Source organism: Dromaius novaehollandiae, chromosome 13 (genome assembly GCF_036370855.1).
Source record: "Dromaius novaehollandiae isolate bDroNov1 chromosome 13, bDroNov1.hap1, whole genome shotgun sequence".
Lineage (NCBI taxonomy): Eukaryota > Metazoa > Chordata > Aves > Casuariiformes > Dromaiidae > Dromaius > Dromaius novaehollandiae.
In genome coordinates, this window is record NC_088110.1 from 1,765,904 (window position 1) to 1,789,480 (window position 23,577).

At 46.0% G+C, this 23,577-nt stretch overlaps 2 protein-coding genes across 2 annotated transcripts; one reads left to right on the top strand and one right to left on the bottom strand.

The window, feature by feature from the left end:
* The first annotated feature begins 659 nt into the window (after positions 1-659).
* Positions 660-9,096, top strand: PLLP (plasmolipin). The gene is made up of 4 exons (XM_064519341.1): positions 660-868; positions 6,703-6,876; positions 8,163-8,282; positions 8,364-9,096. The coding sequence occupies exons 1-4, from the start codon at positions 734-736 to the stop codon at positions 8,475-8,477; spliced, it is 543 nt and encodes a 180-aa protein (XP_064375411.1). The 5' UTR covers positions 660-733; the 3' UTR covers positions 8,478-9,096.
* A 483-nt stretch (positions 9,097-9,579) lies between these two features.
* On the bottom strand, positions 9,580-23,322 carry ARL2BP (ADP ribosylation factor like GTPase 2 binding protein). Its single transcript, XM_026104017.2, has 7 exons — positions 23,194-23,322; positions 21,970-22,029; positions 19,748-19,809; positions 17,877-17,983; positions 17,082-17,167; positions 14,596-14,692; positions 9,580-13,559 (listed from the first exon to the last, which is right to left on the bottom strand). Exons 1-7 carry the CDS (start codon positions 23,229-23,231, stop codon positions 13,479-13,481), a joined length of 531 nt encoding a protein of 176 aa, XP_025959802.1. The 5' UTR covers positions 23,232-23,322; the 3' UTR covers positions 9,580-13,478.
* Positions 23,323-23,577: the final 255 nt, after the last annotated feature.

Genomic DNA, 23,577 nt, shown 5'->3' on the forward strand with positions numbered 1-23,577 from the left:
CTGAGGTCCGCTCCTGCAGGTGGGAACATCGCATGGACGCGGGCTCCGCGCAGGGCCAGGCCCCCTCCCGTCGCTCCGGGCGGGCAGCTGGGCCCCCCATCGCCCCCGAGCCCACGGGACGCCGCGGGGGATGGACGCGGGCCCCTTCGCAGGGACAGCAGGTCCCAGCTGCCCGGGGTTCGGTCCAGCGCGTTTCCCCACCACTCCACCCCCAGCAGACCCATCCGGAGGCGAGAGCCGAGGAGAAAGATTTTATCCGGCCTCGTGCGGCTGCAACGGCCCCACGGCGTCACGGCCGGCGTGACCAGCAAGGCCACGAGTGATGCCGGCACACAGCGACGCCGCAACGGCGGCAGCAGTCTCCTCGCGGAAAAACCAGCCCTCGCCTACGAGGCCCGGGCTCCAAACAAGTGTTTTCCGGCCCGCCGAGAGTCGCGGCACCGACCAGCAACGACGGCAGGGCGGAGGCCAAAGGGCGCATCGGAAAGGGGGATCATTGGGGCGAGCGGCTTGATGCGTTTCTGCGCTAGCGGCTTGGTTTCTCGCGCAGCCCCGCCCCGGCGGAGCCCCTCGGGGGCGACGAGGGCCCCTGCGAGCCCCCGGCGCCCCCTGCCCAAAGCTCGGGGCCGGGGCCGCCCCCGGCACGCCCAGGGGCCGCGCTCCGAGTCCCCGCCCCGGCTGCGCTCGGTCCCCGGGGGCCGCGCCGGGCGCATCTGCGGCCGGTGCCCGCGGCATGGCGGGGCCGCCCGTCGCCGTGAGGACGTGGAGCAGCTCCCCGGGCGCCGCCGCGCTGCCCGAGCCGCGCGCCGCCGCCCTCGACGGCGCCTTCCTGCGCTCGCCGCTCGGCGGCCTCATGGGCGCCCAAGCCGTGAGTACCGGGGCCCGGGGGGGCGGGCGCTGCCCGGCTGCCGGCGGCGCTCGGCTCCGCTCGGCTCGGCTCTGCGACCCGCCGGTGCCCCGCGTCGCGCCGCGGCTCCCGGCCCCGTCGGGCAGAGCCTGCTCTCCCCCCCCGCCCAGGTCCCTCGGTCCTGCCCAGCTTTCCTGCCGTCGTTAACGACCTGACGGCTTCTCGAGTGCTTGCAGAAGTGCCCCTGCGTCAGGTTGCCCGCGTTTCTCTTTGCCTGGGAAATCGGTTTCCTCCTTGTAGAAAGTCGGTGCGTTGCTTCGTCTCAGTGTGCTGCATTTTATCAGTTGTCCGGTTGCCTCTCTGCCTGCGCTTGTCCTGCCCTGCGGGTTTGCTCCAAAGTCCTGCATCCTTCAGATAGCAGGTCTATGGATAGGCAGCTCCCCTTCCCTTCCCTTCGTGGTGCGCATAAAAGCTCTGGGTGTGCTGGTCTCCGGGCACAGCATACTACTTGCAACTTGTTAGACAGCTTGCAATGCTTTCCGAGGGAATTTTCATGTGCCACATGTTTCATAGCTTCATCTGGTCCAGGCAGCCTGAGAGAATTATGCGCTTTAAATGTTCTTCTTCCACCTGCAGCATGGCAGTCCCCCCCCACCCCCCACCCCATACCTCCTCATTGCCCTGGCCAAAAATAGAGGCTAGCTTTCCCTTTGCCTGGGGGGCCATCCCCAGCCCGTCCTCCCTGCGACACGACAGCCTCGCTCCCTCTTTCCTCCTTCCTTCTTTAATGCTGGAAGAAACTTTTGCTGCTGGTTCTAATATCCTTCGCCAGGTGTAATTCAGCTCGACGCCTGGCAGCACTCAGGGTCGTGCGTAGGCTGGTCTACGTATGCAGCTCAGAGGACACAAGCAGCGGGTCCCCGGGCTCCTTTCCCAGTCTGGCACCCACAGCGCGTTGCAAGGCTCTGGGCATCAGGGCGCAAATGTGTCGGGTGGGTGAGAGCTTCCCACTGAACTGCGCTTGCCCTTTTGCCTTCTCCCCCTTCGTCTGGCTCTGTGCTGCTGAGCTTCAGCGTCCCAGCCCGCGCCGGGGGAGCCACACAGTGTGGGCTCCAAGCATGTGCACTATTTTGGCCAGGAGAGACATTCGAGGGAAGCGCGAGTGCAAACAGGACAGAGAGACAGAGACTGCTTGTATGAAGCGTGATTGCCCCCACCAAGGCGTGCTTGGGGCTGTTCCCAGGGAGTCCGTGGGACCGTCACAGGGCTGGCGCACTCCCTGGGCGCTCCGAGCGCTCGTCCTCCCCTGCAGTAAGACTTTGAGGGCTGCTCTCAGGCAAGGCGAAGGGTCTCAGCTCAAAGCACAGCCCAATGGACAGAAGCATCACACAAACGCCTCTCCCGTCAGCCTCAGGCTCAGAATTGGTTAGGAGTCAGATGCAGAATAAACTCCAGCTTCTGCTTTCAGCTGTACATGAGACCTCACATGCAATGACACGGGCGCGTACGGCTGGGCATTCGGCTGATTTGGCTGTATATAGGGGCACGCGTGAGCTGTCCGGTCATTTACTTAGCGAAAGCCCGTGCTGTGCTCCTGCCGGGGTAGGGAGCCCACCCGCTGCTCTTCTGCTCACGCCTTTCCCCGGGCAGCGTTGTGCCGCGCGGCAACACGGAGCAGGCCGACCAGCCGCTGCAACGCCCTGGGCAGCGACGGGGGCTGCAGCGCTGCAGGGACGGGGGGGCTCCCGCGACCCCCGTGCACAGGGCCCACGTGCAGTCCCCACGCAGCCCCCAGCAGAAGCTGAGCAGCGGGAATAAACCCTCTGAGCAGCTGCGGCGAAGCAGCCAGTGCTGTCCTGAGCAATCCACCCTGGGTTTCAGGCATGGCAGAGGCCAGGACTCTCTACAGCGTGGCAGCAGAGGGTGGGCAATTAGGGGATTAATTTGCAATAGGTGCAAATCCACCCACAGGGAAGGCTGAGAGCTGTAGCCTCCTTCCTTTGAGAAGCACCTGTACGGCTCCCTTCTTAAAGTTTGGGCCCCTGGGCATGGCTGAGCTGGCTGAAGCGCTCCAGGGAAGGGTCAAGGAAGCTTATTGTAAAGGCGGTGTCTTTCAGGAGCATCAGGAAAGAGAGCCAAGAACAGCAGAAGCTGCTCTTTTAGTGACCCTTCAGCCACAGCACCTGGTCCCTTCCCCAGCCTCCCCAGCCCATCAGCATCACTGCTTGGTCCATACGACTTCCTTTCACAGTCACTCCATGCAGCGGTGCTAGACGTGCTTGCGCGGTTGCCATCCACGCACACCCACTGCTCCCCAAGGCTCTCTCCTAAGAGCTCCTGCTTTTGGTCCCAGAAGCTGCAATGTTCGTGCATGCCCCAGCGGGTGCCAGGGCCCAGAGCAGGGCAGCTTGCACATGCTGTCTCCTGCTCCATGAACATACTGTTTTTTTTCCTATACATGTTTCTCTCAAATGCATATTTTGCAATCACGAGTGTTAGAAAGTGATGTGAAGAAAAGGAGGCATTGTCCAAGCTGAGGCAATAGTAGCTGAGCACCAAGGCTTTGTATTCCAGCAGTACAATGGCTGTTGTGTTGCCTAGTTTTTCTCCTACGACAATAAGCAATGAAGACTTAGATAGCGCCAGCCGTGGCAGATCAAGGGCCCAGCCAGCTGCTTTCAAAAGGGCCATTCTCCCCCCCATCAGTGCTAGATTAACAGGTTTATCGTGGCCTGTGGTTTCCCTGTCACAACTAGAGGTGAGCACGGGAGCTGTGTGGTGACCACACTTTCGGTTGTGTGTTGAAACATGGAGCTTGAGACCTTGAGCGTGCCTCCTTGAGGCTGCTTCGATGGGCTCTTGGGCTGAGCTGTGGTCCAGCCAGGTAGCAATGAAGAGCATGCAGAAGCTGGACCTCAGTGCCCAGGCAGGCCTTTGCAGCTGCAAAACCAGCACAGGGCAAGAGAAAACAGTAGAGAAAGGGTTATAAAATGGGTCAGAGCTGCAGGCAACAGGCTCTTCTGCTTTATCTGCCAACCTACCAACCAAGCTTGTGCCAAAGCCAACAAGATGTGGCCTCCCATTGTGCCAGGACACTGACCTGTGGATGGTAAAACCCTCGCAGGTGGGAGTCCTCCTGGGACCACCATTTTTAGCAGAGGGCTGCTGATTTTCACCCACAAGGATCCACCTGGGCAGGTAGCACTCATGGTGTAAAACCAGCCCACCAGGATTTTAAAGAGTGTCTGCGAGCATCCAATACTGAGTGAGCAGGGCAACCGATGAGCACCAGGCTCCTTGCATTTTCACCGCCCGTGCTGTTTGCTCTGTGAGGGTCTTTGGGAGCTGAACACTTTTCCAAGCCATACCAATGCGCCGGCATCTTAATCTCTGCCTGCTCTGCCAGGGGTAAGGGGCATCTCAATTAATAAATAGCTGCAAACTCGCTACTGTGGCTGCTCTAGGGAGTTCCCTGGGGAGGGGACAGTGGTGAAAGTGGCTTGCCACTCCCTGGCCAGCATCACCGCTGGCAAAGCAAACCAGCGTCTCTTCCAGAGTCCAAAGATCAAGGGTGAACACAGCACAGGGAGGATGAGTTAATCAGTTATTTTTCCGCCTTCCTAAAAGAGAGAGAAAAAATGAGATGAAGGAAAAGCTGCATTAGGGCTGGGCTCTTCCGCTTCAGTCTAGCACAGTAAAAATTTTTGGTATCGGCAACATTTGGGTTTGGGGCAGCAGTAGGCTGGGTTTGTTACCATGCCTCAGCTGACAGGCAGTAATCATTAAGCCATTTGTTCAGCAGTCATATTTAGCATGGCTGGATTAGTAAACTGAGAAACCCATCAGCTGAATCGCTTTGCACAAATTTGTCCTGGTGCTGAAGAGTATGAGGAATAGGAAGACAGGGCTGCCCTAAGGTGTTGCTTATCCATGTGGACAAAAGCAGGAGGGGAGCTGGACGTGCAGCACGGCAAGGTGCAGCACCCAAGGACAGTCCGGAGCTGGAGGACAGAAAAATGGTAACTCCACCATAAAAGATCAGCTGCATCTTTCAGCTGAAACTGGTTCCTGTGAGAGAGTCCAGCTCTGCAGTCCTAAATGCCCGTGTGCTGAGTTGATGTGATCCCCTTAGAAATGCAAACAGAAACCTTACGCTTTTTATGACACTTGAACAAGGGCCAAGAATTGTTTCTCTGCTTATTTTTTGTTGCGCACTGGAAATAAAGGACTTGTCTACTTGATTTTTCCCAGATTACACCGTAGGTGGCTTGCAGGCACATGACGCCACAACTGCTATGTAATTAAACCTGTTTATCTGAGAAAGGCGAGCCCTGAAAGCTGTTTATGCAGGATGTATAAACCAAACCAAACCAGACCAGACCTAACCAAACAGTGCAGAGAAAGGCTCTTTTTGTTTTAGAGATGCTGCACCTGGGAAAGCGAAGGCTGAACTGAGGCCCCAGGAGCTCCCATCCAGCCTTGCCGACGTCCCTGACGCTGAGCCAGGCACCTGCCGCCTGCTCCTGCTGAAACCGGCCCCCAGCCATGGGTGCTGCTGGGCGAGACAGGACCTGCAGTGGTGGGGCCCTATCGGCTCCAGGACTCACCTGGAGAGCTGGGCTGAGCCCGTGGCTGACTTGGTCGCAAGAGCCAACGTGAGCCAGGAGGGGACACCTGCCATTGGGAAGGTCCTTATCCTCAGTCACCTCCAGTAGGTGGACAGGAGATGCTCACGGTTTGTGTTCGCATGTGCTTCCCCACTTGCCCTGGGTCTGGCACCATCATCTCTGAGCACCTTCCCTTGCCCAGCCCACAGGTGCTTCTTCAGCATCAGCTTTGGTGGCTAGCTGCAGCCTTCATTTCTGTTGCCCAGCTGGTCTAGCAAGGGACGTGAAGCACCCAGAAGGACTCAGTGCGAGTCAGCCAGCATTAGGCACAGCCAGGTGTTTGGCCGATGGGAAGACAGGAGGCCCACATGGGCGTGCGTTGGCATTTGTGTTCTCAGAGCAGCTGCCCCATGCGTGGAGAAGGACCAGCAGACAGAGGCACAGTTCAGGAGCCAGGGTGCCATCCAGCCTTGCTCAGGGCCACCACGAAAACTGGGGTGGAGCAGGGGCATGCTGGGTGCTGCAGAAGATCGGCCAGGAACAAAAACCAGCAACCACCACATATGGGTAAAGCCGATTTCCCAGCCTGGCGGGCAGCTCGTTGCTCAGGATGCCCAGGTTTCACAGGTCCTATCTTGTCAGGCCGGCTCCCAGGACAGGCAGTGCAGGGAACAAGCCCAGCCCCGAGTAATAAGGGTCCCAGATGGGCTCCCTGACGTGAGCTGTCCCCATGGTCCAGCCCTGCTCTGCGTCCGTTGTGTGACTGTGTTGAGGTGTTTGCAAGGACACAGGGCTTTGCATGTATCTCTGTCCAGGGCCAGGGGAGCCCAATTGCCATATATGCTGGTGAGCTCCGGTTCATGGGCAACACTGTGTTTTTATTCAGGTTGAATTCAGGCGATCTGACAAGTCTGGCATGTGCTCAGAGACGATACATGGCCCAGGACTGCAGTGCCACAGGGCTAATCCCCAGGACAGCAATCTGGGAGCAGAGAACCAGAAGGCAACAAGAAGGGCCAGGAGGGAACTCATCCTGTGGCAGACAAATTCAGAAAGCAGCACAGACACACAATACAACTCTCATAAAGTTACCTCCTTTCCTCTGGAAGACATTTAAGCCAGCAGTGTATTTGCCCTGCTTTGCATTGCAGGATGCAACGTTTTCAGTTCAGCAATTGGGACATGCCAGCCAGATTTTTACATTTAGGGGAATCACAGCCTGAACCCTTTCCCCTTTTTACCCTGCAGGTGCTTGGCTTACTGGTGTGGGCTCTTATTGCTGACACAACATACCACCTCCATCCGGCATACGGCTGGGTGATGTTTGTATCCATCTTTTTCTGGATAACAACAGTCATTTTCTTTGTGATATATCTCCTGCAACTTCACTTGAAATTCTATGTGATCCCCTGGCCCCTCGTGGTAAGTACCCTAAGGGAGAATAAATGGGGGAATCTCAACTAGGACACAGTCCTGCGGGAAATGTTTTGAGAGGACCAAGGCTTAGGGCTTTCCAGGGCTGAGAGAAGAAAGTCCTCTGCACTCTGCCCATGACATTGTTTCATTCTGCCCCTCAGTTGCTTAGAAATTTAAAAGAGCAGGGAGCCCTATTTCTGTGAGCCTGCGTCAATGCAGAAAGTTAGGACCTCTCTGCAAATGCTGCAGTGGTTGTGTCAACCAGAAATCTCTCAGTGCAATCAGGAGCGCATTTAATGTGACATTAAACTGAGTTTTGTCTCAAGTGTGAGGGGCTGGACCCTTTTCCCTGCTGTGCGAAACTGGAGGAAAGGCCCTGGACTTCACTCAGAGCTCCCATATCTTCTGGGGAAGAAGGAGGAATGTGAAATCGGTTTAACTGGACAAATGCAAAGCCAGATGGCATTTCTAGCCCCCTATACAAACATATAGGAGTACATCCCAGCACAAACACAGGCTGGAGCAGCATCTTGTCGCTGCCACCTGGCTACCTGGGCACCAGTCACCCATACCCTCCCCACACTTGCTGTCTGGCCCCAGTTCAGCTTCACAAATGGTTTTGCTTTCTTCAGTGCCCTGAGTGAGGGTGCCTCACATAGCTGCTTGCAAGAGTGAAACTTGGGGTTTCCCAACAGAGGCGTGATGGAGACGAGCACAGAATGGATGAAACTTAATCCATGTTACAGCTGCAGCCCTGCTGTCCCTGGGCAGTCAGAAAAAAACAGCCTCTCAAAAAATCAGCAGTTAAGTAACTCAGGGGAAGGGCACAGGCATGACTGAATCACAGCCAATTCCATAGCTCAGAAGGGACCCAACCACATATTGCACTTAGGTTGCTTTGCAGCAAGGATGGGATCATCTGGGGTGGTCCCACCAGGCTGTAGCACAAAGCTGGTCTTTGCAAGGCAAGCTGCCATTAGATGCCCCAAGGGCATAAGAGCGAGTTTCTGGCCCACATCAAGGAAGCTCACAGTGAAGAGAGGGCGAGAGGCCCTGTTTGTCCACCTTTTGCTCATTCTTGTCTGTGCTCCCAGCTGCCCTCATAGGCAGCACTCATGTTCATTCCCCATAGACAATCCTAGCCTAATTTTTTTGCAAGAAGCTAGTACTCAATCTTTTGCTTTTTAGCTTTTAGACATACCCTATCTGAATGCCTCCAGTCAGCATTAGGCATGCACTGCTCAGTATACCATGCAGCCTGGACCTCATAACCCTTTCTTTGCCTTCCCCAGCTAGTGATCTTCAATGCTACGGCAACCATTCTGTACATCACCGCTTTTGTAACGTGCTCCGCAGCTGTCCAGCCTACATCATGGAGCCAGTGGGATTATAACAGAAGAGCTGCAGCGTCTGTAAGTACTGGTAGCGTGTGCAAGGGCTAAGATGGTCAGGCAGCCGACGTGCTCACACGTTGCTGTGCTCCTCTCTTTCAGTTCTTTGCCTGCCTCGTGATGATTACCTACGGGGCAAGCACTTTCTTCAGCTTCCGTGCCTGGAAAGGACTTGGCAGCAACGCTGCCACCAGCCAAGTGACTAACCATGCCTAAGAAGCAGGAAGTGAAACACAAACCTGGACCATTCTAAGCCAGTTTACAATCAGGCAGGAGTAGGATGGCTCAGCGGATTTGCAGTGGGTTACAGAGCCTCTCACAACTCTCAGTCTCTTACTCAGATCAGCCCATGTTGGTAGTAACAGTTATTACTGGCCCATATACCAGCAGTGGTGTGGAAGCTGTTCTGTGGTCTCTTAATGATGCTTTCAGTTGATGTGTCCGCAGCACAAACCCACCACAACCAGTGTTGTCACTGGCCGCCTCAGCAGAAAACCAAGGATTGAGTGGAGACTGAAATTCCTGCTTGTCCTTGAGATTCATCCTTCCTCTCACACATCCCAAAGGAACCACATCCTTGCTAGAGCAGCTCAGCTGAGACTACTTAATTCAGCACATATCATCAACACTAAAATTCACTAAAACCAAACCCAAGTTCCTGTCTCTGGTCATTAACAGCTATAGTGTAAATAACTGCAATTAACTCGATATGTAAATGGTGGCAGAACTGGAGGATGAAGGCTAAGCAAAACAAGGAGTCTAAACTGTTAGTGTATTGATTTCTAAAAAAATTGGAAGCACTTTATGTTTTAAATAAAAATCTTCCAAAATCCAACACTTGAGTCTGTCAAGAAAAAGTTTTCAGTAAAATCTTGCATCCTATCAGAGCAAAGACTGCATGTAAAGCAAGCCATAAAGCCAAGGGGTAAGCAAAGATTTCACTGGCAGAAGAGACTACCTCTTCCCGCTGCATAAGGGCATTACAATCTGGCCCCAAGGGAGAAGGTACCAAGTCCACAGGGTTCATATTCGTCCGCTTTATAGAGAGAGAAATACATGCATACAGATAGAGAGATAGACAAAGGATTTGATGTGCTCCCTCCTGTAGGGGCAAAGGCTCTCATCATCCTAGAAGCCACTGAATTCACGTGGTCACAATCTCCCTTTTGGTATTTACTTTAGCAAGTGATGCCTATTAGCTGCAGGTAGTCTTCAGAAAGTTAAATTAAGCTTGCAAATGTTCTAGTAACAGAGTCAGTCCCACAGGAATGCAGGTAGCTCCATGCACGTATACAAAACTGTGCTGCTCTATCACCAGTGAAGACGACAAGTTTGACCTTTTATTTCTTGAGAACCTGAGGTGACATTTCTTGAAACTGGAACAGATGCCCACACAGACACAGCAACCTTTTCTTTCACATACTTTCCTTCTTGTAAAAACTAATACATTAAATACATTTAGCCTATTTACAGATCTTTCTACACAGGGAATTTAGCACATAGTAAGCTAGACTCCAAACTCGCATCAAACTTTGCATGGAAAAAATTCTAAAAATTTGTCTACAGAGGTAGGCTCAGGAAATTTATCTATCTATTAATGAAAAGTGTGAATTTAAAAGGGATTGGACAAACTGCATTAGACCCTGGCAGATTTAGCTTTATTTGCTTTGGAAGAAAAGCAAATTAAAGGAAGTGTCAAATTTCAAGAAATATATATAAAAAAATCAATATTTATAGATATAAATCAGTAACAGTAAGAAAATTAGCCTCTATGCATTTTTATGACAAAATTAAAACTCTAAAAAGTGAAATCAGACTTGCACAAAGATAGTCCACAATATATAGAAATTTAATTTCTTAAAAAAAGACTCTCTATCAGATGGAAAATGCATCAAGCCAGAAAACTAGTTATAGAAATGTTACAGAGATGAACTATACCAGGAACACCAGACCACAGAAAACATACAGATAGAAGAGAGCACATTCATGAGAGTGGTACAGAAGCAGAAACGATTTGGTCTTGAGTCCCACTCAAGCTGGGAGAGATTTGTTGCAAATTTTAGTGCTGGAAAGACTGTGACCTAAAATTGCAGTGAAAAAGGAGTTCCATCCTCAAACAAAACTTTTGCATGAATTGGCATCATCACACACCTGACTATTTACAAAGAGCATGTACACCTGTATGAAGGTTGTTCAATGGATTTAGAGACTTCCCTTTGCACAAACAATATAAACAGATCAACTATGTCCTCTTCTTACAACTAAACAGATAAAACTATTTTAACACGTTACTTACATTATTTTACACAATGAATTAATTTGACAAAGCTAAACAGTGAACTGGTGAGGTAAGAAAGCAAAGTTCATAGCACAGGTGTATCAAAAGCAAGAAATGAAGCACCACAAATCTGTGAAACAGTGACACTTTGGTATACAGCAAACACTTAGATACTCTTCCCCATCAAAATGAGAATTCATCCAAAACTGTGCCTTGCAGACTCTGAAACTAAAAGTGACTGTGAATACAAAAAAATTCCATTCAGAAAATAACTGCTTGAGGTATTAATTTATACTGCCATTATTTCCAATAATTAACTGGAACAATGGTAACAGGAAGAATGAAAGCTTTTTCAATAAAAAGTGACAGGAGTATTTTTACTTGCAGGCAATTATTTTAGTTCGACACTAAACAATGAATTAAAATGTCAGTAGGATTCTTTTAAAAGTTGATAAAATCTGTTCCTGACGTTAAAAAGTCAGTATTATATATGTACAGGTAAGAAGTTAACAAAAGAACTTTAGTCCATGCACTGACAATAGAAAAACAACTAGATTCAAGGTTTACATTTCTCTCATTTTAACCTTAGGATTCAGAAAGGAGGGGAACTGCATTCAGCCTGTATTAAAAATGTGACCCAATGTTTTCATAATTTATTTTCTGGGAATAAATAATTCAAAATATTCTCTCTGCTCGCTAACTGTGCATGCTGCCCAAAGCACTGCCATCCAAGCTCAAGGGAAATGCTGTTATTTATAGTGAGGGTGGTAGGTAGACCTGTAAAAAACTGTGAATCCTGGTGGGGCAACCCAAACGGACAGAGCTTCACTGACTTCACCGCTGTCAGCAGGATCAGGAACATGTATTTCAAACCACAATATTGAAACTTAACAATTTTAGGAACACATTCATACTGCCTTAACATATCAGAGGCAGATTACCGTGGCTGAAAACAGAGTCAAACTGAGCTTGCGTGATGTTCAGCTGAATAGAAAGCATACAGAATTGCTTTTGATCAAAACACATCCAGAAGGATTTCTGAGCAAAAACAGCTAGCTCTTCCATTTTTTCTACAGATACTTCTTGCAATTTTAATTTTTGCTTCAGCTTGTTTCTTTTATCATTCAAATCTGACCACAGTAAATAATTTATTGGAAGAAAAAAAAGATCATGAAGGTGTAGATTTTTTTTTTTTTTTTAAAGGAAACGTGTACGTGTACAAATCAGGGAGATTTCAACACACTAGAACAATTCCAGCCAGAAAACTGTAGAGCGCTCAGCAAAACACACTGGAAACCTAATGAGGTTAATTACTGCTGCATTCATAAATTTGGCATGGACAAAGACAGTCAAAATACCAGGATACTATGCTTTCCTTAGCACTGTTAGTCAGTGTCTACAAATCATCATCATCTTACCACAAGCCTGTTTTATTTTATTTAATTTGGTAGTAAATATGGCTTATTTTTGCCTGCATGGCTAGAATTCTTCACTAGCATGCAGAAAATTATTTCAGTTGCAGAACAAAATCCTAGACCTTTTGAAATCAGTGACAGAAGTCATCACAAACAGGATTTCACCTCATTCGCTGCCCACAAACACAAATCTGTAATGGCCCAGCCATAATTTTGCTCTGCATAGGCTAGGTTCTTGTTGGGTGGCAGCCACTGATCAACAGCTTCACTGCTGCAAAGGGCATCTCCCCCAACTGCATAAACCTTGTGTAGAACAGAGCAGAGGGGTTCTTCTGCTCATAATTCTTCCTACAGGATCAAGAGCATATGTTTCAATCTACTCTTACACTTTTAAGGATGTACTCGCATTGCCTGAGCACGTCGTTAAGCAGCGGATTAATGTGTCTGAACAGCATAAGAAGAGAGGGTCACTGCAGCTCCAAATATGTTGTAATTCCAACTGTCGACAGAGCTACATCTGGGGTTTTGTGACAGTGGAAGGCTTAAGGCTACAGCTCTACCAGCAAGTAATTCATCTGTTTTTCAACGGATGTTGAAAAAGGCATTGCTGCACTAATATTGCCAGCAGTTTAGGCATTAATTTAGCAAACACATGCATTTTAATTAGCATGATAATTAGAGCATTAAATGACATGGTGCTAAACATGCCTGTCTGATTTACTGCCAAGCTTATGTTACAAGCAATGATGCAAATACACCACTGCTGAAAAGAAGGTAAGAAATTGCATACTGTGGGCAGGATTTAGGTTTATTATGGCTATTTTTGCCATGTAGATTAGCTGGGGCCTGAAAAAGAGTGAATCTGAGAACTTCGCACATTAAGGATGGCATTTATAAAAGCCAAAGGGCAAACAGATTTACACACTAACAGATCAACTATCAAAGAAATGAGTGGCAGTCTCATGCTAGAACACCTACATGTTAAAACATATTCTTCCTTTAGAAAGCTGGACCATTTCAGATCACATTAAAGTAAAAGTATAAATGAAAAAAAAGAAACTGATGAGGGAGAGAGACTCAAAGGTTATGTATTTGTACCTGTCCTTCCCAGAGCAGGATGGACATACTCTTTTCACACTGCCTTCTTGATTCTGAGAAGCATTACACTTCAGGGAGATGGTTAAGATGCCAACCCAAATAACATGCATATAGTCCTATTTACCGCCTTCTGAGAGTGCTGAGCTTCTCAGCATGTATAAGTTTGGCTGGCGTATAGGTGGTATGCATTTATTAAAAACAATTACTCTGGTAGAGTTGAAATATTCTTCTACTGTAGTCACTGAATAACAAGTGGAATTCACAAACAGAGGTTTCTAGAATTAGGCCTTTGAAGGCATAGTCTGGAAAATGAGTCAAGTTTTCATCATGTAAAAGCACCTTGATTCTCATGACCTTTAGTGTTTTAATGTCCAAATGAAAGCGATAGCACTTATCTGGAGAGGGAAGCTAGTGCATTAACTCCTCTTAGGAGGAGGATATTGATGATTTGTTTAACGATGTCACCACTAACCCACTGCTTAAATCCAGACTTCGGCCTTCTTTTTCCTAGAAGAATGTGAGAAAAAGAAATCCTTGATTCTATTTTGGAATAAGCTGGCTCCTAAGTTCAAAAGATGAAACAGGCAATTCATATTATGCTTATTAAATCAAATCAATATAAAAAGCTAGGTGTTACCCTGAGCATCTATAATCATACACAGTTTGCCGTGAGACTCGGAAAAAATCCCTAGCATAGCATTTGTTTTCTCCTATTCATGAAAAATAGGAATAGGTGACTGCAGACATCAAAAAGAGATTGTGTGGGAAAACCTGGAGTTAAATGCCTTTGAACTGTGCCAGCTATACGTCCAGGTCAAACCACTGTCATTTCCTTACAAGTGGTCAAGAAAGCCCAGCTAACGGGCCCACCCAAACACAAAGTACAAGGGGACACACAGAACAAGAGTGCATAGAGCAAACCCTTACCTCCTGTACTCAAGAACTACCAAAATCTAGTTTCTGTGGGTTTTCCTGTCAAGACTGATGCAATTGATATCTCCACAGGTGCAAACCCCAAATGAAAATTGTTCCTGCTGCTGAGACATGAGCTGTCGTCTTCTCCTCTACCTGCCCCCTATTTTCTCAAAGCTTAAAGCTTTTTAACACATATTCACACATATTTAACACACATTTTCACACATATTTCATTTCCTTAGGAAAAGGCCAACCCAAAAACCTTCTTTAATTTTTATTTTGTTCCTCCAGCTTGGACAGAGAGGAGGAGAAATACAAATAGATAAAACTTAGAAAGATAGTTTTGGATTGGCTAGAAAAAGTCAACACTCAAAGATGCGGAAAGCATGTGTCTCTAAAGAACCGCACCACATATCCAATTCACTCAGGTCTTCTACAAATTATTAAAAGTGCATTTTGAGTTTGCTTAAATAGCCACTCAATTAAGTTATTTTCCTTTTGATCTGGTGCAGCCTTTGAATAAATTCTGTTACCTATTGCAGTAACACCACCTTCGGTACTCTCATGCCGAACTATATAAAAGCAACAACCACTACGTGATGAAAACAGAACAATGGGATATACTTACAGCTCTGTAATCCAAGAACATTTCTTTAAAAGCCACGAAGTCAGTAAACGTGAGAAGCATATCAAATATATCACCTGCCATTTCATCTTTGTGCTGTCTACAAAGAGAAGAAGTTGGAGAATTAGAAAACTGTGTGGGAAATAAACTCATTTTTTAAAACGGTTTGAGGTCAAAATCTGACGACAAGTTGAGCAATATCAACATTAAAACAAAAATGTTATTAAAAACCTAACATAAAGCAAAATTCTCAACAAATATTACCTTTCAGTATCTATAATCCAAGTACATTAATATTATATTTACTTGTTTTTATATGATTGAATCAATCTAAATCCAAGATGTAAGAGTATTACATCAATCCTTGAAAACCAAAGAATGTGACTTTAAGTCAACAGAAGTAAAACTCAACTAGCCTTTTAGTTATCCAAAACTATGGAAATCATAAAAGTTGCCTCAAGTCCTTTGATAGCTTCAAGAACTGCTGTTAATAAAGCTATCCACTTCAATCAGATTTCAAGTAGATACCCCATACCTGCACATGTGAGGCAAAATCCCTGCTCCTGGGACGCTGACGGATGAAATGAAGTGGGGAAAAAAGCCTGTCTGGACCTAACCACTGGGGACTAGAACATATATCCTAGAGCTCTCCTGGTAAGGTTAAAGCAGTAGATAAAGACCACAAGTTTGCAGAGTGTAATAAAAATGCATAAGGAAGATGTGAATGTCTGGTTTTCTAGTTTTGAGCAAAAAAGATTTGGGGTTTCAGGTCACTATTGTTTTTTTCCTTTACCAGAATAGATCAGCAGTCTTAGAAAATTCACAGCTCACACCAGACTCCAAATAAAGATAGAAGGGAATGGTGATAACATTTAATTGAATAAGAACTGCTGTGTATGTTGGCACACTAGCTCTGATGCCTAGCTGAAAGAGTAAAACTGGAGAAAAGTGTAGACAGTGCTCTGAGTTGAACAGATGTACATTTGCATGGGTAGGATGTTTCCAACACATGACTACAGCAGCCTTGGATCTAGGAGACTGTATTAAGGGAGTATCGAGGGTTGCTACTTCATACATCTAATCACTAGATTTAATTTACTTTGACAAGCTGTGCAGTGCTCTGGGACAACACAGGCAACCTCATTATTTAACAGCTTATTATTTTCAGGCTTAGTAGATAAAATGCAAGATGGGTATATTGTTCCTATTGAGTAAACACTTCCATCTGGATATCTAAGGCATCAAATGCAATTCTCAAACGCGAAACCGAGTATTTCAGGATACACACACCATTGAACTACTTTGCTAGCTGCAGTCTTGGATTCAAGAAACAACTTAAAAAATACACTCCAGCCTTTCCTTACACTATGTTTACAATAAAACAATGCATCAACTACAGAAAAGGGAATGGAATAAACAACCAAAGAACTACATAATAAAGAACAGGGGGGAAATTCCATTTACTCCTTAGAGATGGAAGGGGCTAGAAGATTAGGGATGTACTTCCTTACCTTGAGAACTGAAACAGCTCAGTGCAAGAACTAAACAGTCCCTTGGAAGGTGACAGAGCTTGAGAAAGGATCATACAAAATGATCATATTCATCCCTTAAGAATGAGGGACTGTACTGATGATATTTGGTATAAAACTTGGATAAAAATATTTTAGAAGAAAAACGGTGTTCTTCAACATGCCATACTGGCATATTTCAACAACATATTTCATCTTTCCTACCAGTTAAAGCTTTTTTGTTGTTGTTTTAGGGTTTTTTATTTATTTAGTTCCTATCAAAAGGGGCTTTACCTTAAATAGTGTATTTTCTAAGCACACTATTATGCTTTCACAGTAATTTCCCAGTGTTTTATTTAAAAAATAAAATTGATTAAAATATTTTAAGAGATTCAGTTCCAAATTACACTTGATATTCGTATTGAAGGGGAAAAGTAATCTTTTAAAACTGAATTCTTCATGAAGTCAGTTAAGCTAAAGATGACCAAATGTAAAAATCTAAGACAGACCAAACTTTTCTCTAAATGCTTTGCACAGAAATTGCAATAAAAGGCATTTATTCACATAACTCCTGAAAGACTTCCAGGATATTTAATGTCCAACACAGAGCCTGAAAGAGAAAAATTGCTTAACGAGACCCACCTTTTCACTTCAAGGGCCTGGCTTCAAAAGCCTAAGTGACAACAATGGGGGGGGGGGGGCGGGAAATGTTCTCATTCTGCTTTCTGTGTTCATTACAACACAACATATTTTGGCATGACAGTTTAGAAATTTAGAGTAGCAGAACATGATGAAGGTAAGAAAAGCAGTCAGTCAGTAGCACTGCATGCATGAATACTTTTTAAATCATTATTATTATTAAATGGGAATCTCCTTCTAAAGGGAGAACCCTCAAACCTAAGTTTTATTCTAGATAGGACAAATGTATTGAGAAAAAGCACATAACCCATCCCCCAACCAAAAGCAAGGACGACAACTTACTGCAATGACATTATGAATGCAGTCATATTAAAACCAGGAATCCGATCAAGCAGTTTTTCTTCGATGTGTTTCTCTACTAAACAGATCTAAAAGACAAAACAAAACAAACAAAAAATCACAGCATCACAGTGAACTTCACGTACAGATTTCAAAACACTGGATTTTCCTTACTATGGAGAATAAGGTATCAATGTATTATCTTCACTAGATAAAGAACCCTGCAGATTCCTGAGCCAGGCAACGCTAGTTCAAATATTCACAACACCACTGACGAGCTGTGGCTGGACATTTTTTCCGGTACTAGGTGTGAAAACAAACATTATTTATTTGGATCCAGTAAGAAATTATTTTAAGGTATTGACTGTTAGGTGATACAGTTTCATAATCATACTTTGTGAGATGATTACGAAAGATGTACAAGGTAAGGAGAAAGCTGCCTTGTACAAAGAATGTCATTAAGCTGTCCATTACACTAAATAATATGACCAGAAAAGGATGATCTCTATTGCAGTCATTACATATGTTACTTACTACAAAATTAGCTTAAAATTCTCTTCAAGAGAATTACACAGGTTTCAAAATGTCTGTAAAAGTCTTCAGGTGGAAGAAACATACAGGAATCTACAGCTCAAGAAAACATCTTCCTTGCTGACAGGTCATGACTATGCATCAAAAACAGCAGACAGTATGTTAGCTTCGCTCCACGTAAACTCAGTATTTCATGAAGGAGGGCATGCAGAGTAAAAATAAAAATAAAAAAGCAATACATGTGAAGAACAGGAAAAAATCTCTTACATATTCATTAAAAATAGAAGTATAGATGAGCTTGTTTTCTTCCGAGTCATCGAATTCCTGGTAGTGCTTCTCCATAAAACTCCTCTGTATTAGCTGGAAATCATCATCTGGGCCACAACAAAAATACATCATACAGTTATGAGTCTAGTCATTTTTATTGCAACACAGAAACTACATTCACTAGAGCTCCGTCTCATTGTCACAACTACGGAGCACTATACACGTGCCGAGTCAGTCATAACAGTACAGCAACTGTTGCTGAGCCGTAATTTCTGATCCATCTGGGAGAAGACAGATGCTGCTGTGGGAAGGCAGCAGCCAGTTGTTCCAGGGCATGTAACCAAGCACGCTACAAGCCGAAGCTCTACTTTGGTTAAGGGAGCTGAATCAACAGGTTAGCAGCACATCGGTCTACGTTTTCACAGCAGCTATGTATTCAGAATAGAACAGGACGCATTTGCAAAACATCTAAAATGCTGTGAAAAACCTAACAAGGTCCACAATCATTACTCAAAAGTTTCACTTACACTCAGTATTAACACCAAAGGCCTCCTGCTTTACATTTCATTAATGAGGTTATTTATAACAAACCTTTTTTTGTTCAGGCTCTTGAGTCAGCAAAAAAATTTAAAGTGAACACCTCTTCCCCATAGGAATTAAAAATAAATTGTTTTTCTTGAATTCAAAAATATTAGTGAAACTCCCAATTTTTTTTTCAATTGCTGAAGAATTTTTTTTCCAGTTGCGGAAGGAAAGAAAAATAACAAGGAACAAGAAAACCATTAAAGTCATCACTACAATCAACAGAACAGGTATAAATATAAAAATTTACTTATACATAGTGTTAAAATATGCCAACCTGAGCTTTCTAAATCCGAACACATTCAAAATTTGTATTGTTAGCATTTCTCCACATTCAATTACATCACCAGGCAAACTGAGGCTTCAGAGCACACAATCTCTCTGGGAAGGACATAGTTAAAGAGATTATTTATTGTTCTTATGAAATAGCAGATGGCCAGTTAACACGAATTCTCTCTTTGCATCTTGTACACTACTTCCTTCCACACACTGACTTCTCAGTTAAAATTACAGCCCTGAGAATTTAGGACCTTTTATTGCCTAAGCTCACACAATGAGACTGGGTCTACCCAGCACTCCCTGCCACCTTCTGATTGTATGCATGCATGCATGCATGCAAGTTACATGCAACAAGATCAGCTTAGAAGGTTAGTCTCAAAAAGTGAAAACTGGGAAGACACGATGACATCCCTCTCCAGTTCAGTCATGCTGCTGCAAATATGTATCTCCATGTTCAGCAGAGACAGGACAAGGAGCAACACACTTAATTGCAGCACAAGTGGTTTCATATTAGACATTACAAAAGGCTTCCTGCAGGAACAACGGCTAAACACTAGAACAAACTGCCGAGACAGATCATGGAAGCTCTGCTGATGGAAGCTTCCAAGCCTATCCTCATAAATGTGGTGGGAGAGGTTTCGGCAGAGTGAGGAAGGGAAGACAACCTCTCAACGTCTCTTCCATCCCTTTCTAAGGAGGCAAAGATCACAGAAACTTTTGATTTCTATGTGGAAATTGAAAAGCGCCTCTACTATTCATGAAGAAGGACTGATTGTACTGCAGTGGTGCAAGGACACATTTTTAAGACTCATAAGCACACTGTTATGAGAACAGCACACAGAAGACTTTTGTGCGTAGTTATACTACAGTACCAGGTTAGCGATCATGAGAACTAAGGAAGGAAAGCTTTTATGACAGACACTATTCTGGCTCTGTATGTCCAGCAATTAGAAGAGGTTGGAATATTTTTAGCACTTGTCTTGTTGTCTATAACTACTTGCAGAGCTTACCCATTATAATATCCTCCAGATACCCAACAACTGCATCAAACTCTGCATCAGAAGGGGAGGAGCTGAAAGCAAAGACAGACAATATTACATATGTATACACCTGAGTCAGAATAGAAATAAACACTAGAAAGTGTTGTGGAAAGCCTAAACAAAAGCAAAACCAGTAATTACAAGATAAGTGAATGATTTTCTAGCTTCAACCTACAAACTACCCCACAACACCAAAAATCTAACTGATGAGAAGATTACTTATGGGGATTCTCATCAGGGCTCCACTGCGTATTCACTAGATAGGTACCTAATTCAGAAGAAGTGGTGTTTTACTGGCACTAAAGGTAATTCCAGTCTGGGTGCTGAGATGACATGAAGAGTGTAGTTAGAGCTGCAAATAAGCGCTTTCCATCCCATGAACCTAGGCTACTACAAGAAGCTTCCTTTCTCTCTACCCTGCGTAACACTACATGGTGGTCATAGAAGTGTTTATGATGCACTCTAGGGAGTATTTTGAGATACTTGGCCCTACAGAACCACTTACTTCCCTTAAACTCTCTCTGTATACATGTATATTTTATAACTGAAGAAACTTAAGTATTTTTCTTATGCAAGAAACATGCTTGCATGCTCAGAAATAAATGGTATAATCTCATAAAGTCATTCTATCACCACACAGCTAATATTAAACATTATGTATCTGAAGTCATTCTAGAGAGAAACCATTGTTACCCGCATTTTGAGATTTCAGCTCCCTCTGCTAAATTTATTATTGTGCAGCTTGTTCAGACACATCAGATAACCCACAGCATCTGCTTGACCTTGGCATTCTGAGATCATCATTAGCGGGGGATGAACTCTTCCTACATTCCTGAGCGGATGAGGCACAGGCTTTTCTTACATGTCAAGGACACAAGCTTTATAGGACATTTTTCTTAAAAAAAAGTTATCTTCAGTCAGTGAAAGCTCCATTTAAATTAAATTCAAGTTTTCCTCTATTAGGCAGAGCAGAATACCATTTCAGACAATGTTTTTTAAAACGCAGAAAAATTATTTTGCTATTAAAGAACAGTCCAGTGAACTTAAACCAGCGACAGTTTAACTGTTTGGCCATAGGACTCATTTTGACCAGGGAAAAGGTGAAGGCATTTGATTACTGAAGGCGTTTGATCGTCAAGTGATACTCTAACAACATTTGTGATCCGTTAAGCCTAGGAAGGCAAGCAGAGAAAACACGAGTGAATGGAAAGGCATGCTATTCCACCAGAGGGCATAACACCACAAGAAAAGGAGCTCACATACGACAGTTTAAGCATTACATATTCCAAGCATCATATTTATGACTTCAGGCAACAGGGCTTATCACTTTCCGTTTACATACAAAGACAGGAGACTTTGCTATGCATAATTTCCTCTTTCTCTCTCTCTCTTTTTTCTTTTTATTAAATAAGCATTACCACCAAGCGGATGAAAAAAGAAATAGGAGAAATTCTTCTTGTTTTTACTGCTTATTCTAACAGTGACAGAAAATTTAAAGTATTAACTTAAAACAGAGTTTAAGCTTGAATGCTCTGACAAATCTTGTGGTGGTTTAACACAATTGCTGCCTGGTCAGGTCTAGGCCATTGCAACCCATGTTGCAGAAGCACCTGAAGGGAACATGTGGCCTTTCAGTCCACAGAGCACAAGAAACGTACCTGTGAACTACAGTGACAGAGGCACAGGCACGCATCCCCACAAGCTTTAAGAGATGAGTAGGCCAGACAAATGAGGGGGGAAGCAAGGTCTTAGAACTACTAGCATAGAATTTGTTTGAGGCCACCTGTAAAACGTCTCCCATGTCTAGAAGGGGCACATTCACACATAGAAATATTCTCTTCTTAAAATCTATAACGTAAGAGAACGTAAGGTGTCAGCAAGGAGAGGGAATTTTTGAATTTAAAAATGAACACAAAGAACAGCTTTCAGCCTATAGTATTTATTTTGATCATTCAGCAAGGGCTGTCTGGTGCTATGCTTGTTACAGCTATAGTCAGTTTGACTTCATCTAAACTCTGAACTGAAGTTATTCCCTCCTGGGACTTTCCATTGTTCCATGTCCCTGTTCTCCTAAGAGGCAGTATCTGTTAATCCGCATGGTCTAACTTCATTCTTGTAATTATATTCCCATTAAGATATTTTAACTATGAAATAGTTTATTGAAAAACTGACACAGAATAAAATCTACTTACATGGCAACACCAAAGTTTTCCTCATCTGAGGTCTCCATTTTTACTGCATAACCTATTGGTCTGGAGAAGAGACAAACCACTATATTACTGTTATTGGGGTGGTTTTCCTTTTAGGACAAACTACTAAGGGACAACATATGCCTTAGCAATAATGCCATTTCAATCTTTTAATTACCAGACACTCCTCAAATAGCTAACCAAGAGAGAACCTTTAATTTCTAGACATCAGAATTTCAGAATCATATTCATCCAAAAATCACTGTTCTCTGCTTTGCTTCAGTAATAATCCAAATCCTCAAGGAACTTTCTCAGCCTCCTCCAAGAACAGGCTCAAAATTGCACACAACTGCACTTAGTCTCTGAAAGGGGGGTTCAGGTGACCCTTATACCTTTCCTCCTGAAGCTTTCTCACTGACTGTTCTCCGGATACAAGAAAATGAGAACAGATGGGATGAAGAGGTCACCACGGTCCAGCATGTCCCAGACAGCTTACAGGCCAGGGTCTGGATGGCAATCCCAGGTGTCAGGCCCACGACCCTGGTCAGCGCTGGGCTGTGTCACGGCCGAGCGCTTGGCCCCATGGCTCTGAGCAGTCACTGACCGTCACACAAGCATGGCAGGCAGCACCCCAATGCCACTGAGATGGGTGCAGTGCAACAGCCGGCTGGATGCTGGGTGCGCAGCGGGGACACCCTGCTCCTGCCACCCTTGCTGGCTTATAACCAATGCTGGCCTTTGGAGCACCCATCTAGGGGCGGGCCCCAGCTCCCCAGCATGGCCCCACAGCTCAGAACGGGGATAAAAGAGATCCTCCCCTCCCCCCCCCCCAAACTCGGCTCCTCAGCAGAGCCAGGACGCCGGACCTGCTCCTCCCCCCTCCCCAAAAGGGGCCCAAGCAGCCCGCCTCCCTCACCTCCCTCCCCGCAAAGGGACCCAGGCGACCGGCCGCATCATCTCCCCTCTCCAAAAGGGGTCCAGGCGACGGGCCCGTATCGTGCCCTTCCCCCGAGGGACCCAGGCGCCCGGCCCTCATCATCTCTCCCCTCCCCCCCCAACAGGGACCCAGGCGTCCGGCCCGTATCGCCTCCCACCCTCCCTCAAGAGGACCCAGGTGACCAGCCCGTATCACTCGCTCTCCCAAGAGGGACCCAGGCGTCCGGCCCCTCCAATCTCCACCGCCCCCCTTAAAGAAAAGGGGCCCAGGCGTCCGCCCCCCGCACCTACCGCCGGTCACCGCAGCCAGCAGGGCCTCCCCATCGCATGCGTTACACCCCCCGCCCCCGCGGCCGTCACCTGGGAAACGCTTCCTTCCGACCCGGCCGCAGCCAACCGCAGAGCGGAGGCGGCGGCAGAGGGCCCGCCCCCAGCGGGAAGGACCAATGGGAGAGCGGAGCCGGCGCGGCGGAGCGGGCGGGCGCCACCACCGCCGCCGCCGCCGGGGGGTGGGGGGTCGCGCGGCCGCGCAGGGCGGCCCCGGCGGCAGCTCGGTGCTGGCGCGGCGGCACGGACCGAGTTAGAGGACCAGGCATCAAAGACCATCCTACGAAGAAGAAAAAAAAATATATATATATATGTATATACACACACAAGGTCCTTCCTTAGGACGCA